We start from the raw sequence: 15,857 nt of genomic DNA, 5'->3' as shown, positions 1-15,857 counted from the left end.
TCTTTCTTTATTTAAATCACAGCACAAACAAGAAATCGCAATAACCTCAATTGTTTAAAAAATATACTTAAAAAGTGCTGATGTTTAAAGTGCTTGACAAACTCAAATAAATAAATCAAACTCAAATAACTCGAACAAAAGTGTGCGCTGCTCCCGGTGGAGTACATGGCGCGGTTTCACACATACATGCCTTATATTTTTTCCCCACCCACATTCAGCGAATAAGAATAACAGGGTCAGAGCCAATCAGAGGCAGAGTAGGGGTGGGTCTTCGCAGAATGCGGGTGGGAAAAATAAATAACGCTACACATATACACACACTGTACTACGACGGAGTATTAGGATTTCGAGAATAAGGTCGTAATATTACGAAAATAAAGTCATAATATTACGAGAATGAAGAAAAAAATTAAATTTCGAGAAAAAAACAATTTTTAGGAAAATATATTACCAGCAACCAACAAAACAGGCGAGAGGACAGTCTAATGGCAGCCTGAGCCTGCAATTTCCTCCAAGTCAGTGTGGTTCTTTGGAACAGACACAGTTTCTTGCACAATCTTTTCAATGTCCTGATACTTCTGATAATGTGGTGCTGATGTGCCAAAAGATTAAGTATTTCGTTATTTGTGAAACCTATACTAAAGTATAACTTCACAAGATGCTCCACCTTCCTCATTTTAACGCAGGCAGCAGGCTGCTCTTCTGATATTTCCTGTCTAAAATAACATGTAGCCTAAAATTACAACTTTATTCTCGTAATATTATGACATTTTTCTCGTAAAATTACGACTTTATTCTCATAATATTAGGACTTTTTTCTCGTAAAATTACGACTTTATTCTCGTAATATTACGACTTTATTCTTGTAATATTACGACCTTATTTTCGAAATCTCTGATTTTTTTTCCTGCCACCCAACACCCCACCCCTTTCTCTCGCTCCATTGCTGCTCACAGGGGCCTGCATGTGTAATAACACTGTGTGCTCACAGGGACCTGCATGTGTAATAACACTGTGTGCTCACAGGGGCCTGCATGTGTAATAACACTGTGTGCTCACAGGGGCCTGCATGTATAATAACACTCACAGGGACCTGCATGTGTAATAACACTGCATGCTCACAGGGGCCTGCATGTGTAATAACACTGTGTGCTCACAGGGACCTGCATGTGTAATAACACTGCATACTCACAGGGGCCCGCATGTGTAATAACACTGTGTGCTCACAGGGGCCTGCATGTGTAATAACAGTGCATACTCACAGGGGCCTGCATGTGTAATAACACTGTGTGCTCACAGGGACCTGCATGTTTAATAACACTGCATGCTCACAGGGACCTGCATGTGTAATAACACTGTGTGCTCACAGGGGCCTGCATGTGTAATAACAGTGCATACTCACAGGGGCCCGCATGTGTAATAACACTCACAGGGACCTGCATGTGTAATAACACTGCGTGCTCACAGGGGCCTGCATGTGTAATAACACTGTGTGCTCACAGGGGCCTGCATGTGTAATAACACTCACAGGGACCTGCATGTGTAATAACACTGCATGCTCACAGGGGCCTGCATGTGTAATAACACTGCATGCTCACAGGGACCTGCATGTGTAATAACAGTGCATACTCACAGGGGCCCGCATGTGTAATAACATGCTCACAGGGGCCTGCATGTGTAATAACACTGTGTGCTCACAGGGGCCTGCATGTGTAATAACACTGTGTGCTCACAGGGGCCTGCATGTTTAATAACACTGCATGCTCACAGGGACCTGCATGTGTAATAACACTGTGTGCTCACAGGGACCTGCATGTGTAATAACACTGCATGCTCACAGGGGCCTGCATGTGTAATAACACTGTGTGCTCACAGGGACCTGCATGTGTAATAACACTGTGTGCTCACAGGGGCCTGCATGTGTAATAACACTCACAGGGGCCTGCATGTGTAATAACACTGTGTGCTCACAGGGGCCTGCATGTATAATAACACTCACAAGGACCTGCATGTGTAATAACACTGCATGCTCACAGGGACCTGCATGTGTAATAACACTGTGTGCTCACAGGGACCTGCATGTGTAATAACACTGTGTGCTCACAGGGACCTGCATGTGTAATAACACTGTGTGCTCACAGGGGCCTGCATGTGTAATAACACTCATCCCCCAGTCCTCATCCCCCCCCTCATCCCCCAGTCCTCATCCCCCCCTCAAACCCCAGTCCTCATCTCTGCACTCATCCCCCAGTCCTCATCCCCCCCTCAAACCCCAGTCCTCTTCCCCCAGCCTCATCCCCCTCTCATCTCCCCACTCTTCCCCCAGTCCTCATCCCCCATCCCCCAGTCCTCTTCCCCCCCCTCATCTCCTAGTCCTCACCCCCCCCCTCATACCCCAGTCTTCATCCCCCTCACCCCCCAGTCCTCATCCCATGGAGTCCTAAATAAAATGCCTGATGGAGGGGCTGCACTGCTCCGCTGCCCCTGACTGACTCCCCAGCCACGCCCTTCTACTGCAGATATGCTGGAGAATGTTTCCTGGGCACATGCCTTTGTCCAAGGTCACTCTGTGTTTGAAACAGTGCACCTCACACATATATAATTACACTGTCAGCAAGCACAAAATGAGCACAAGGGCACAAGCTCCCAGCACAAGAAACTGGAAATGCTTTTCCACATTGTATGGAGATCCAGCCTTCCACTGTGGGCCCTGATTAATGTGATCATCCAGAATATATTCAACTATTTTCTGATCAGTTTGGCGCAGTCTGAAGTTGTCTTAAATAATGCTATGAGGATATATGCTGAAATTATGCTTGCTCTTACCTTTGGGACTAGTGGTTTCTGAGATTGGTTCTGGTTGATAGTGTTGAGTAGTGGTTTCTGAGATTCTGAGGTTTCTTGCGCTTCCCGATCATGTCTCCTGTCTGTTTTGGCTCCACGATGGTGGAATGACCTTCCCGTGGATGTCAGAACAGCTGAGACACTGACCACGTTCAAAGGATGACTGAAGACTCACCTCTTCAGCTGCACCTCTCCCCATCCCTCCCTACCTCCCTGTAGTCTCTAATAGGGTTGTAGCTAGGTAAGCTGTTTATCTTAGTTGACTTTGTATTGTACCTGTGCCTACTCAACTATTGCTTGTTTTATTTGCATAGACTGCTTTGTTGCTGTTTTTGTTGTGTTAATCAGATTAACCTAAAGGGTCCAAGTTAAACTATGTGGTCGTTCCCTGCACTTGGAACTGTACTTCCCTCTAGGGTTTTCACCACACTTGTTCCTGGTTTTGGTTATACACTTTGTTGTACATCGCTCTGGATAAGAGCGTCTGCCAAATGCCTGTAATGTAATGTAATGTAGATTAGTTCTGGTTGATAGTGTTGGGTAGTGGTTTCAGAGATTAGTTCTAGTTGATAGTGGGGGTTAATGGTTTCAGAAATTAGTTCTGGTTGTTAGTGGGGAGTAGTGGTTTTGAGATTAGTTCAGGCTGTTAGTGGGGGATAGTGGTTTTTTGGAGTAGTTCTGGTTGATAGTGTTGGGTAGCAGTTTTGAGATTAGTTCTGGTTGATAGTGTTGGGTAGCAGTTTTGAGATTAGTTCTGGTTGATAGTGGGGGGTAGTGGTTTTGAGATTAGTTCTAGTTTATAGCGGGGGGTAGTGGTTTTTGAGATTATTTCCGGTTAATAGTGGGGGGTAGTGGTTTTTTAGAGTAGTTCTAGTTTATATCGGGGGTAGTGATTTCTGAGATTAGTTCTGATTGATGATGATGATGATGATGATGATGATGATGGTGATGATGATGGTGATGATGATGATGATGATGATAATTCAATTCAATTCAATTCAATTCAATTTTATTTGTATTGTGTATTGTATTGTAAAAGCAAGTGACAGAGCAAAAAGTGCAAACATAGCAAACACCAGACCTGTACCCCCAAATAGCAGGTACATAAGGTAAAAAACGTCCAGTGGGGTGAAAACCCTCAAACGGTGGCGTGAAAAAACTCCCCAATGGGAAGAAATCTTGAGAGAAACCGGCTATAGAGGGGAAGCCCATCCTCCACTGGCCAGCCTGGTGTAAAGTAGCAGACAGCAAATAAAATGGGTTGAGCAGGTTACAGCTGAAGTGAAAGCTAACAGGAATAGCAGAATACCAATTGGTATAGTTACAATAATGCAGTTTAGTGGAGCCGGATGATGAATCTGGAGCTCCAGATAGCATCAAAGCATGGGCAGGGGAGGAACACGGCTGAAGCATTCTGTGAACTTGTGGCACAATAATAATAACAATAATAATAATAAATAATAATAATAATAATAATAGTAACCACAAGAATAGTTTTGTGAGTTTCTGAAATTTCAGAAACAGGCACATGAGAATGGTTGACGTGATGTTCCCATGTGTCTGTGTAAACTAATATACTCCCCTCAGTGGCTTTTCAGTTTGTTTATGGCAATATGCTTGGCCTGATTCTTGACAAAGGAAAAGGAGATCCACTCAGGCTGTTGTATGTGTAAAAAACTAGGACACGGTTGATTTTTAAACAGTAGGGAGTCAAAGACGGGCCAGTTGGTATCCGAACCTGTGAGTTTGTTTTATATCTATGAATAGTAAATTATCACATCTCTGCAGAGTGCACACACTGAAGTGTCTATCTTTGAGTCAGAAACGAATGGAAGTGTTTTTTTTCACAAGCACAGTTTGGAAAGTTGTCAAGAAGACACTAACATTTGTATTGTGTTTGTAATTCAAAGCTTTGGGCCCATATTGATTGAATCCAGGCCAGTGTTATCAGTGAAGTTACTGAAAGGCCATTTGTTTGATTGCCTTTAAAATACAAGAGCAAATGAGTGTTACTGTATGGGACTGCTGACGCAGAGGAAATGCGATATTGACAGTGGTTCTTAATGCATGTTGTTGATGTTGTGTGGTGTATTTTTTTCATCCCGGCTCTGTCGGGATGGTGCGGATTGATTAAAATATGTCTATGAATATGTTATGAATCCAGCGGTTATGAATCCAGCGGTGTAACAGCTCACGCTCCGCTCATTTAGCATTCGGTTTGAATACCAAACAGTTGGTCTGGGGCAGCATGGTGGTGCAGTGGGTAGCACTGTCTCCTCACAGCAAGAAGGTCCTGGGTTCAATCCAGCTTTGGGCATTTTAGATGGATGAACGATAGTTTGGTCTTTATTATTAGAGATATCAATTATCAATTAAATCGCCAAATTTGCTAATCAATCTGTTGGATCAAACTTTATTAAAATGTACAGCTCACAACCAGATTAAAATTAAGAAATGAATACATATGAATATATATTCAATTCAATAAAATTTTATTTATATAGTGCTTTTTACAGAGAACTGTCACAAAGATGCTTTGAGGGTAGCAAGACAAGAGACAGAGCAAGAAGAGCAAACAGAGCAAACACAGGCCTGAACCCCCAAATAGCAAGTGCATACTTTTGAGAGGAACTCGGCTGTAGAGGGAGGGCCCATCGTCCACTGGTCAGACGTCAGATTTTATATATATATACATATATATATATATATATATATATATATATATATATATATATATATAATCTGACATCTAATCTGAAAACGAAGGGTCAAACTACCTTAACAAATAAGGAATGTTACAGACATGGAGAGGCTACAGTGGAAGAATCCCTTCAGATACACCGAACAGCGGAAGTACCTGAGTGCGGAAGGGACACGTGTAGTCAAGAGGTTCAAAAAACCGAAAGAAAGCCAGCACGGAAGCCATGTGGGTTTGCCCTGGCTTTACTGGATCCGGCACGGAAGTCATGTGGGTTTGCCCTGGCTTTACTGGATCCGGCACGAATGGCCTGCTTGCCACTTCAGAGTCAGTATGTAAATGACTGGCTGCTACTGTCGCTGTTAGCTTAGGTGCATGCCTCTGACCATGGAGTGCAGCTCAGAATGGCCGACCCGGAGTGCTTTAGCTTAATTGAGTTCTTGCTGCTTTGGACAGCCAGTGTGCCAGGCAGTGGCTGCTGTGGGTGTGCCTATCTGCTGCTGCCTGTGACTCTGTCCCTGGACATAATGGCCTCATCTAATGTTCATTTGGAACAGAATGACGGAAAGCTAGCCTGATTTTTTGAAGTTAGCATTTTGTCTCCCCATGTTAAGTCTGTGGACAAAGAGAGAACAGAGCAAGTTTGGCAGGTCATATTGTATTGTTTCTCAAAAGCAGTAATCCAAAACACTAGATATCCCATGGCTCTTTCACTCATGACTGGAGGGTGACAGGAATAAGGGGTCTGGTCCCTCTGTTTGGATTTTGTACATCAGCCCCCCCCCCCCCCCCCCCATACGGTCAGAGGTGGTTGTGCTTCTCAGGAGACAGCCCTTCTGTAATAGGTGAGGAATGCCAAATCTGGCCAATCCTTGCCCATTTAGGCGGTACCGTATTTAAAGCTTTATAACTCCAGAGCATGCACCCAAAACACTTGTTTTGGGTGCATGCTCCCTGCTCTCCTCCTTCTTTTCCCCTCTCTTCTCCTTCATGCTGTGGCCCCGGGTGCATGTCCCCCGCTCTTCTCCTTCTTTTCCCCGCTCTTCTCCTTCATGCTGTGGCCCCGGGTGCATGTCCCCCGCTCTTCTCCTTTCCCCCGCTCTTCTCCTTCATGCTGTGGTGATTGCTGGGCTTTTCTCTGCAGACTTGTCTAGTTACAGAGGGCCGGTTTAGTGTGGAATCACAGGGAAGTCCTGCCATTTGCTATGTGTTTGCTCTGAAACACAGGGGGTGCGACCCAGTACAGGAACATGCATTATCCTTCTCTCTGGTCTGTATGAAATACAGGAACATGCATTATCCTTCTCTCTGGTCTGTATGAAATACAGGAACATGCATTATCCTTCTCTCTGGTCTGTATGAAATACAGGAACATGCATTATCCTTCTCTCTGGTCTGTATGAAATACAGGAACATGCATTATCCTTCTCTCTGGTCTGTATGAAATACAGGGACATGCATTATCCTTCTCTCTGGTCTGTATAAAGTACAGGGACATGCATTATCCTTCTCTCTGGTCTGTATAAAATACAGGGACATGCATTATCTTTCTCTCTGGTCTGTATAAAATACAGGGACATCCATTATCCTTCTCTGTGGTCTGTATAAAATACAGGGACATGCATTATCCTTCTCTCTGACCTGTATAAAGTACAGGGACATGCATTATCCTTCTCTCTGGTCTGTATGAAATACAGGAACATGCATTATCCTTCTCTCTGGTCTGTATGAAATACAGGAACATTCATTATCCTTCACTCTGACCTGTATAAAATACAGGGACAAGCATTATCCTTCTCTCTGGTCTGTACGAAATACAGGAACATGCGTTATCCTTCTCTCTGGTCTGTCCCAAACTAGGTCACTGGTGCTCAGCCCCAACCTGGGAAAACCATCCGCTGCCAGTGACTTAGGGATCTGAAGAGACTTGCACTTGACTGCATGGGGAGTGACCGGGCGAGGTGTATGCTAACACATGCCCTCCTTGGACAGATGCAGTGCTGCTCAGTGGTGTATTGGTTGTGCTCATAAAGACAGAATCACAGAATGCCTTGTCTTGCGCAGCATGGCAACATGCCCCGCCCCCCGCATGGCTACCAGTGACAGCTGCAGCTGGCAGAATTATAATTCAAATCAAGCATTTAGTATGTCTTCAAAGTTGTTTACTATGCAGCACTTTCTGCAGTTATGTTGTTCTCCGTGCCAATGGAAAATGCTAGTGAGAGATGCTTTGGAGTGTTCCCCCTCTCCTCCTTTATGAACCTTCTCTGGTGGCTGTTAAATGATGTATCCCATCTCATGTTCTGCTGATTGACCTGCCCTGACATGGGTGGCTGTTAGGCTTAGGGATAGGGTTCGGGTTTGGGTTAGGTTAAGGCTGTTAGGGTTAGGGTTAGGTTAAGGCTGTTAGGGTTTGGGTTAGGGTTTGGGTTAGGTTAAGGCTGTGAGGGTTTGGGTTAGGTTAAGGCTGTTAGGGTTATGGTTAGGGTTAGGTTAAGGCTGTTAGGGTTAGGGTTAGGTTAAGGCTGTTAGGGTTAGGGTTTGGGTTAGGTTAAGGCTGTTAGGGTTAGGGTTTGGGTTAGGTTAAGGCTGTTAGGGTTAGGGTTAGGTTAAGGCTGTTAGGGTTAGGGTTAGGATTAGGTTAAAACTGTTAGGGTTAGGGTTTGGGTTAGGTTAAGGCTGTTAGGGTTAGGGTTAGGTTAAGGCTGTTAGGTTTAGGGTTAGGTTAAGGCTGTTAGGGTTAGGGTTAGGATTAGGTTAAGGCTGTTAGGGTTAGGGTTAGGTTAAGGCTGTTAGGGTTTGGGTTTGGGTTAGGTTAAGGCTGTTAGGGTTAGGGTTAGGTTAAGGCTGTTAGGGTTAGTATTAGGTTAAGGCTGTTAGGGTTAGGGTTAGGTTAAGGCTGTTAGGGTTAGGTTAAGGCTCTTAGAGTTAGGGTTTGGGTTAGGTTAAGGCTGTTAGGGTTTGGGTTTGGTTAAGGCTGTTAGGGTTTGGGTTAGGTTAAGGCTGTTAGGGTTAGGGTTAGGTTAAGGCTGTTAGGGTTAGGGTTAGGTTAAGGCTGTTAGGGTTTGGGTTAGGTTAAGGCTGTTAGGGTTAGGGTTAGGTTAAGGCTGTTAGGGTTAGGGTTTGGGTTAGGGTTAGGCTGTTAGGGTTTGGGTTTGGTTAAGGCTGTTAGGGTTTGGGTTAGGTTAAGGCTGTTAGGGTTAGTATTAGGTTAAGGCTGTTAGGGTTAGGGTTAGGTTAAGGCTCTTAGAGTTAGGGTTTGGGTTAGGTTAAGGCTGTTAGGGTTAGGATTAGGGTTAGGTTAAGGCTGTTAGGGTTTGGGTTAGGTTAAGGCTGTTAGGGTTAGGGTTAGGTTAAGGCTGTTAGGGTTTGGGTTAGGTTAAGGCTGTTAGGGTTAGGGTTAGGTTAAGGCTGTTAGGGTTAGGGTTTGGATTAGGGTTAGGCTGTTAGGGTTTGGGTTTGGTTAAGGCTGTTAGGGTTTGGGTTAGGTTAAGGCTGTTAGGGTTAGGGTTAGGTTAAGGCTGTTAGGGTTAGGGTTTGGGTTAGGGTTAGGCTGTTAGGGTTAGGGTTAGGGTTAGGTTAAGGCTGTTAGGGTTTGGGTTAGGTTAAGGCTGTTAGGGTTAGGGTTAGGGTTAGGTTAAGGCTGTTAGGGTTTGGGTTAGGTTAAGGCTGTTAGGGTTAGGGTTAGGTTAAGGCTGTTAGGGTTTGGGTTAGGTTAAGGCTGTTAGGGTTAGGGTTAGGTTAAGGCTGTTAGGGTTAGGGTTTGGGTTAGGGTTAGGCTGTTAGGGTTTGGGTTTGGTTAAGGCTGTTAGGGTTTGGGTTAGGTTAAGGCTGTTAGGGTTAGGGTTAGGTTAAGGCTGTTAGGGTTTGGGTTAGGTTAAGGCTGTTAGGGTTTAGGTTAGGTTAAGGCTGTTAGGGTTAGGGTTAGGTTAAGGCTGTTAGGGTTAGGGTTTGGGTTAGGTTAAGGCTGTTAGGGTTAGGGTTAGGGTTAGGTTAAAGCTGTTAAATTATGTATTCTAGTCTGCTGTTTGACTTGCCCTGACATGGGTGGCTGTGAGGGTTTGGGATGAATGGCTGTTTGTCAGAGAGTGATGTATGTACAGAGAGAATGATCACTCGGAGATAAAGTAGTATTTCTGTCTGTGAGTGTCCTCCTTCCCTGTCTCTCTCTCTTTCTACACCTCTCTTCGTTTCTTTCTCTAGCTCTCAAGAGAAAGAGAAGGCTCTTGAGTTGTTTTTGTCTGGAGATAGACCCTGATTTCTGGAGATCCAGAAGGCTCTACATTCATCTGCTTCTGGAGATAAACCCATAAGGCTCTTGATTTGTCACTTTCTAGAGATAGATCCAGAGAGCTCCTGGTCTTTCAGTTTTTGGAGAAAAATCCAGAAGGCTCTTGGTTTGTTTCTGGAGAAAGAGACACAGGAGTTATTTTAGGAAAATTCTTCAAGAAAGCACAGCCACTAGGTAGCCTCATACATTCATTACATTACATTTACATTACAGGCATTTAGCTATCTCTCTTATCCAGAGCTATTTACACAATTTTTTACATAGCATTTACATTGCATCCACTTATACAGCTGGATATATACTGAAGCAGTACCTTGCTCAAGGGTACAACGGCGTGGTCCTACCAGGGCATTCATAGCAGAGCCACTGGCTAGCCTCATGCATTCATAGCAGAGCCACTGGGTAGACTCATGCATTCATAGCAGAGCCACTGGGTAGACTCATGCATTCATAGCAGAGCCACTGGGTAGCCTCATGCATTCATAACTCAGCCGCTGAATAGCCTCATGCATTCATAGCACAGCCACTGGGTAGCCTCATGCATTCATAGCACAGCCACTGGGTAGCCTCATGCATTCATAGCTCAGCCGCTGGGTAGCCTCATGCATTCATACGCTTGATGCCCAAATCCCTGGCAGACGGGTCCCAGGGTGCTCCCCGTATATCCCACCCCTTTAATAAGAGGAAGACCACTGGTAGAAGTGGTCTGAGTCGACCTGTGAGAGAGTCATTAGCACGTAATTGCCCATGTGAAGGGGAGTTCACCATTGATTTCACTCTACAGTGCAGTCTTCCCTGTGCACTGCTGACCGATCTGGGACCATTACGACATCAGATTAGCACTTATACTCCGGAATTATAGTAGGGGGCTGCGCTTGTGTGTTTGACCTCTCACCTCGGATGGACAATTAAAAAGACAGAAGACTGATGCTAACCAATTCTCTCCTTTGTGTAAAACTATCACCATTTGACTTTTGAGCAATGGGAGCTAATATTGTGGGTAAATTAGCACTATGGGGAGCAGGAAAAGATTTATTATTAGTGTCTGGGGAACACACCAGCTCTGGGAAGAAATGACTCAAAGTCAGTGACAAGCAATAGCAGGAGAGTGAGGAGCAGTTAAAGGCAAACGGTTTGATTTAGAGGACAGTGAACAGTCACCAACTGCAAATAAAATGCAACCATAAAAGGGATACATTATTCCAAAGTGTGCACTTAAAAACACTTAATGCTGCTTAAAAATGACAACATATCTGTTGTTGGAGAGAAGAAAAAAGGTTTACAGTGAAATCAGGTTTGTGTGATCCTCAGATCAATGTAGACATAAAATGTAGTGGTGCGGGAATATTCATAAACCATAGTGCATCACACATTTGATTATACTATTTGAAACATTTCCTAAGCTAAAGTCCAGTCTACTGTAAGTGAGGGCTATGCATCTTTATAGTATTTTTGCAAACCTAGAAATGGTTAATTCCCACTGTGTCTCCAATGCGGCAAATACAAAATAGGCTTTGTCTGGTGTTCGGTTTGTGGGCTAAAATCAATCATTGCGGCAGCTGTCAGTGTTATATATTGTGCTGTCAAAAAAGTGATTTTCTGCTCCTGTTTGCAGTTACATTGCTTTGTTTTGTGAAGATAGCTTCATAAAGCCTGGAAACCATTTCCATCCAAATCTCCTCATGGCCTTTGCCATTAATGGAATGTGTTTCAGGGTGTATTTGACCCACTTAGCAGATGCAGGAATCCTGCAGTTTAGCACAGCACAGACCAGATAACCCTGTGACTCTGAAAACACCAGATACCCTCCTTTAAATTCACTTCTGTCTCATAGACCATGCTGGCATCTGAATGTGTGTGTGTGCGTGCTTGTGCGTGTGTCTGTGTGTCTGTGTGTGTGTGTGTGTGTGTGAGTGTTTGTGTGTGTGTGAGAGAGTGTGCGAGTGTGTGTGAGAGTATTGTGTTTGTGCGTGTGTGTGTGTCTGTGCGTGCATGTGTGTGTGAGAGTGTGCCTCTGTGTGTGAGTGTGTGTGTGTGTGTGTATGTGAGTATGTGAGTGCATGTGTGAGTGTGTGCGAGAGTGTGTGTGTGTGTGTGTGTTTGAGTGTGTGCGTGTGTGTGAGTGTGCGTGTGTGTGTGTGTATGAGTGTGTGTGTGTGTATGTGTGTGTGTTTGAGTGTATGCGTGTGTGTGTGAGTGTGTGTGTGAGTCTGTGTGCGTGTGTGTGTGCATGTGTGCGTGTGTGTGTGTGTCTGTGTATGTGAGTGTGCATGTGTGTGAGTGTGCGTGTGTGTGTTTGAGTGTGTGTGTCAGTGTGTATATGTGTGTGTGTTTGAGTGTGTGCGTGTGTGTGTGTACGTGTGTGTGAGTGTGTGTGGGAGTGTGTGCATGTGTGTGTGCGTGTGTGTGAGTGTGTGTGTGTGTGAGTGTGAGTGTGTGTATGTATTTGTGTTTGTGTGTGTGCGTGTGTGTGTGTGTGTGCGTGCGTGAGTGTGTGTGTGTATGTGTGTGTGTTTGAGTGTGTGCGTGTGTGTGTGTGTGAATGTGTGTGAGTGTGCGTGTGTGTGAGAGAGTGTGAGTGAGTGTGCGTGAGTGTGTGTGAGTGAGTGTGTGTGTGAGTGTGTGTGTGTGTGAGTATGCGTGTGTGTGAGTGTGTGTGTGAGTGTGCGTGTGTGTGCGTGTGTGTGAGTGTGCGTGTGAGTGTGTGTGTGAGTGTGCGTGTGAGTGTGTGTGTGAGTGTGTGTTTGAGTGTGTGCGTGTGTGGGAGTATGCGTGTGTGAGTGTGTGTGTGAGTGTGCGTGTGTGTGCGTGTGTGTGAGTGTGCGTGTGAGTGTGTGTGTGCGTGTGTGTGAGTGTGTGTTTGAGTGTGTGCGTGTGTGTGCGTGTGTGCGAGTATGCGTGTGCGTGTGTGTGTGCGTGTGAGTGTGTGTGTGAGTGTGTGTTTGAGTGTGAGAGAGTGTGAGTGTGCGTGTGAGTGTGTGTGTGAGTGTGTGTTTGAGTGTGTGCGTGTGTGGGAGTATGCATGTGTGTGCGTGTGTGTGAGTATGCGTGTGTGTGTGCGTGTGAGTGTGTGTGTGAGTGTGCGTGTGTGTGTGAGAGAGTGTGAGTGAGTGTGTGTTCGAGTGTGTGTGTGTGTGTGAGTGTTTGTGTGAGTGTGCGTGTGTGTGAGTGCGTGTGAGTGTGTGTGTGCGTGTGTGGGAGTATGCGTGTGTGTGAGTGTGCGTGTGAGTGTGTGTTTGAGTGTGTGCGTGTGTGGGAGTATGCGTGTGTGTGAGTGTGCGTGTGTCTATGTGTAGAAGGTTGCGCAGTACTTTGGGCCTGGGACCCTGCTGTCTGATAACACTTCTCCAGTGTAGCTCAGCACACTGTCCTGCTGCAGAGGGTCTTCACTCTCAGTTTGGGACACAGGCCATGAACTGGCACGGACACTCAACTGGCCATCATGCCTTGTGTGGGACTGGGGGGGAATTGCTGGGACATTTAGAGAAAGTGTATCTGGGGGAGAACAATGCATGGCTGCCCGTGGAGGTGAGTGATTCTGTGGCAAGCAGATTTCAGGGCGGAGAGAAGACCATGGTGCCCTGTACACTGGCTTTATTCTCTAGAATATTCCGCTCTCTGCTTTAGATGGGTACAGACAGTGTGCTGGAAAACCTCATGGGAGCCAAAGCTAATGCACTGCAATCCAAGCTGCTTTTGTGTGTTTAACATATAACACAGAACTGTAACAGGGAGACCAAACACTGGGTTTTTCCATGTTTCTTTTTAGGAGTCCTGTCTGAAATGTTCCCCCGCCCTTTATGGTGGAAATTGCACATCAACCGCAGAACTTATGAAAACTATTGCACACCTGTTCTGCGCTTATTAGTCATGGCCAACGGGTCTGGAACATACTGTTCCTGACCTTGACCAGCTAGAGTTTAGTGTGACTGTAGGCATTATGGGGCAGTTAAGTGTGTCTGTAGGCATTACGGGGCAGTTAAGTGTGTCTGTAGGGATTATGGGGCAGTTTAGTGTGACTGTAGGGGCTATGGGGCAGTTTAGTGTGACTAGGGGTTATAGGGGCAGTTTAGTGTGTCTCTAGGGGTTATGGGGCAGTTTAGTGTGACTATAGGGGTTACGGGACAGTTTAGTGTGTCTGTAGGGGTTATGGGGCAGTTTAGTGTGACTGTAGGGGTTATGGGGCAGTTTAGTGTGACTGTAGGCGTCATGGGGCAGTGAAGTGTGTCTGTAGGGGTTATGGGGCAGTTTAGTGTGGCTGTAGGGGTTATGGGGCAGTTTAGTGTGTCTGTAGGGATTATGGGGCAGTTTAGTGTGACTGTAGGAGTTATATGGGCGGTTTTGTTTATCTGCAGGGGGTAAAGGAGCTGGGGTAAATTTTACATTTTAGTGTCAGTAATAATAGTAATAATAAATAGTAGTAATAAAAAGACTGTAATAATAAAAAGACAACATCAAAAAGCTTTGTAAGCAAATATGCTCATGTTTGTCATTTACTGCTGGAGTCCTCAAAGTGATCCTTGTGTCCTTCATTCTGAAGGTATGAAGAGACCCCTCAGTCCCACTCATCTTCTGGACAACGGGGGGATGTGCGCCCCCTTTGGCACCTACGGGGAAGTGGAGGAGCCTGGCCCAGGCCACGCCCACTCCCAGCGGGAGAAGAAGACGCCGTTCTCCCTGTGCGAGGTCTGCAACATCCAGCTCAGCTCCGCCGCCCAGGCCCAGGTCCACTACCACGGGAAGTCACACCTGAAGAGGGTCAAACATCTTAGCAACGGAGAGGCTCCTACGGCAACTGGCCCCGCCCCCATCCCCGGACACGCCCCCCTCTCCACCATCAGCACCGGTAGGTGGCGAATGTTTGGAACTCCCTCGTCTGACCGAGTCCCTTCCAGACATTTCCTGGCACAAATGATACAAGAGAGAGAACCTGGAGGATGATGATGCGTGCTGGATTCACCTCTGAGGGGTAGAAAGGGGGAATCCAAGGGGGTTGTGATTGACCAACTGAACTACTACTCACTTGTAACATATGTCAGAAATAGACAGAACTGAAGGCGGTCACTTAGCTTGCCCAAACATGAAGGTCTGAGAGTATAAGCATCTGCTCCAGAGTAATGGAGCTGACATGAGGTCAGGCACATTGACAGTGCGTGCTGTGGAAGGGTTTTGCAGTAAAGCAGCAGTGTGTAGGTGGGTAGTTTTTCTGTTGAAGGTGTGGAACGCTGCAGAGCATGCCCTGGTTTCGGTGCTGTCCAGATGTGAGGCTCTATAAATAAGGATGCTTTTGAAGGGGGGGAACTGATGGAAGAGGAGAGCTTATCTAGGTCACAGCACTGCAGTCTGAGCCCTGGCCCTAACAGCTGCCGCTGCTTTTGTGGGACGGGGGGGGTCAGGTAGGGGGGTCGGGGGTCTCACGCGGAACTCCTTGAACGCAGCGAGACCGCGCTCTCTTCGCCGGCGTGCCGCGTAACCTCGGCAACGTGCCGTTAGGCTGCGCTAGCTCGCAGAAAAGCGCCACGGCTACTGTTGGAGCTGCGGTGGGGGTGTGCGGTGTGGCCACGGGAGGGGGGCGCTGGAGATGACGGGGTGTGTTAGAGGATACAAGCCCATTTCGGCAGACTGTATTCCGTGTGGTGATAGCACGTGCGCATGCCCACGCTGACTGTAAGATATTTTATTTATATGTGGCTGGAAAAGAACGCATGTCGGTTACGAGTAGCTAATGGAAAAAAAGCTGCTGATAATCTCTAACTGTCAAAATTGTTCTCTATTTCTGAGCTGCAAAGACATTGACAGTCTGACAATCCAGAGTTTAAAATGAGATATTTTCTTGATATATTTGTTTTGATGGGAAGTGTCACCTGTTAAAATACAAGATGCAGAGTGTCAGATGAAGAGGCATTATAATTAGCATTAAAAAGTAGGTGTTTGAGTCAGCCTCCTGTTTATGCTCTGGTTGTGAAGAAGCATCTTTCTGCCATATTCCTCTTGCGCTAATTGTACCTGCCGATTGCACTGAGC

General features: G+C 45.9%; 1 protein-coding gene across 2 annotated transcripts in view; it reads left to right on the top strand.

Annotated features, from left to right (window-relative positions):
• The window catches only part of LOC118214080 (zinc finger protein 385B-like), a 111,744-nt gene that overhangs the window by 27,717 nt on the left and 68,170 nt on the right, over window positions 1-15,857 (top strand). For both annotated transcript variants that reach the window (XM_035393579.1, XM_035393580.1), the window contains exon 2: window positions 14,374-14,679. In XM_035393579.1, coding sequence (XP_035249470.1) covers window positions 14,376-14,679 — 304 coding nt within the window. In that variant the 5' untranslated portion in view covers window positions 14,374-14,375. The remainder of the gene's footprint in view (window positions 1-14,373; window positions 14,680-15,857) is intronic.

Source organism: Anguilla anguilla, chromosome 15 (genome assembly GCF_013347855.1).
Source record: "Anguilla anguilla isolate fAngAng1 chromosome 15, fAngAng1.pri, whole genome shotgun sequence".
Lineage (NCBI taxonomy): Eukaryota > Metazoa > Chordata > Actinopteri > Anguilliformes > Anguillidae > Anguilla > Anguilla anguilla.
This window is presented reverse-complemented; position numbering and strand designations above follow the sequence as displayed.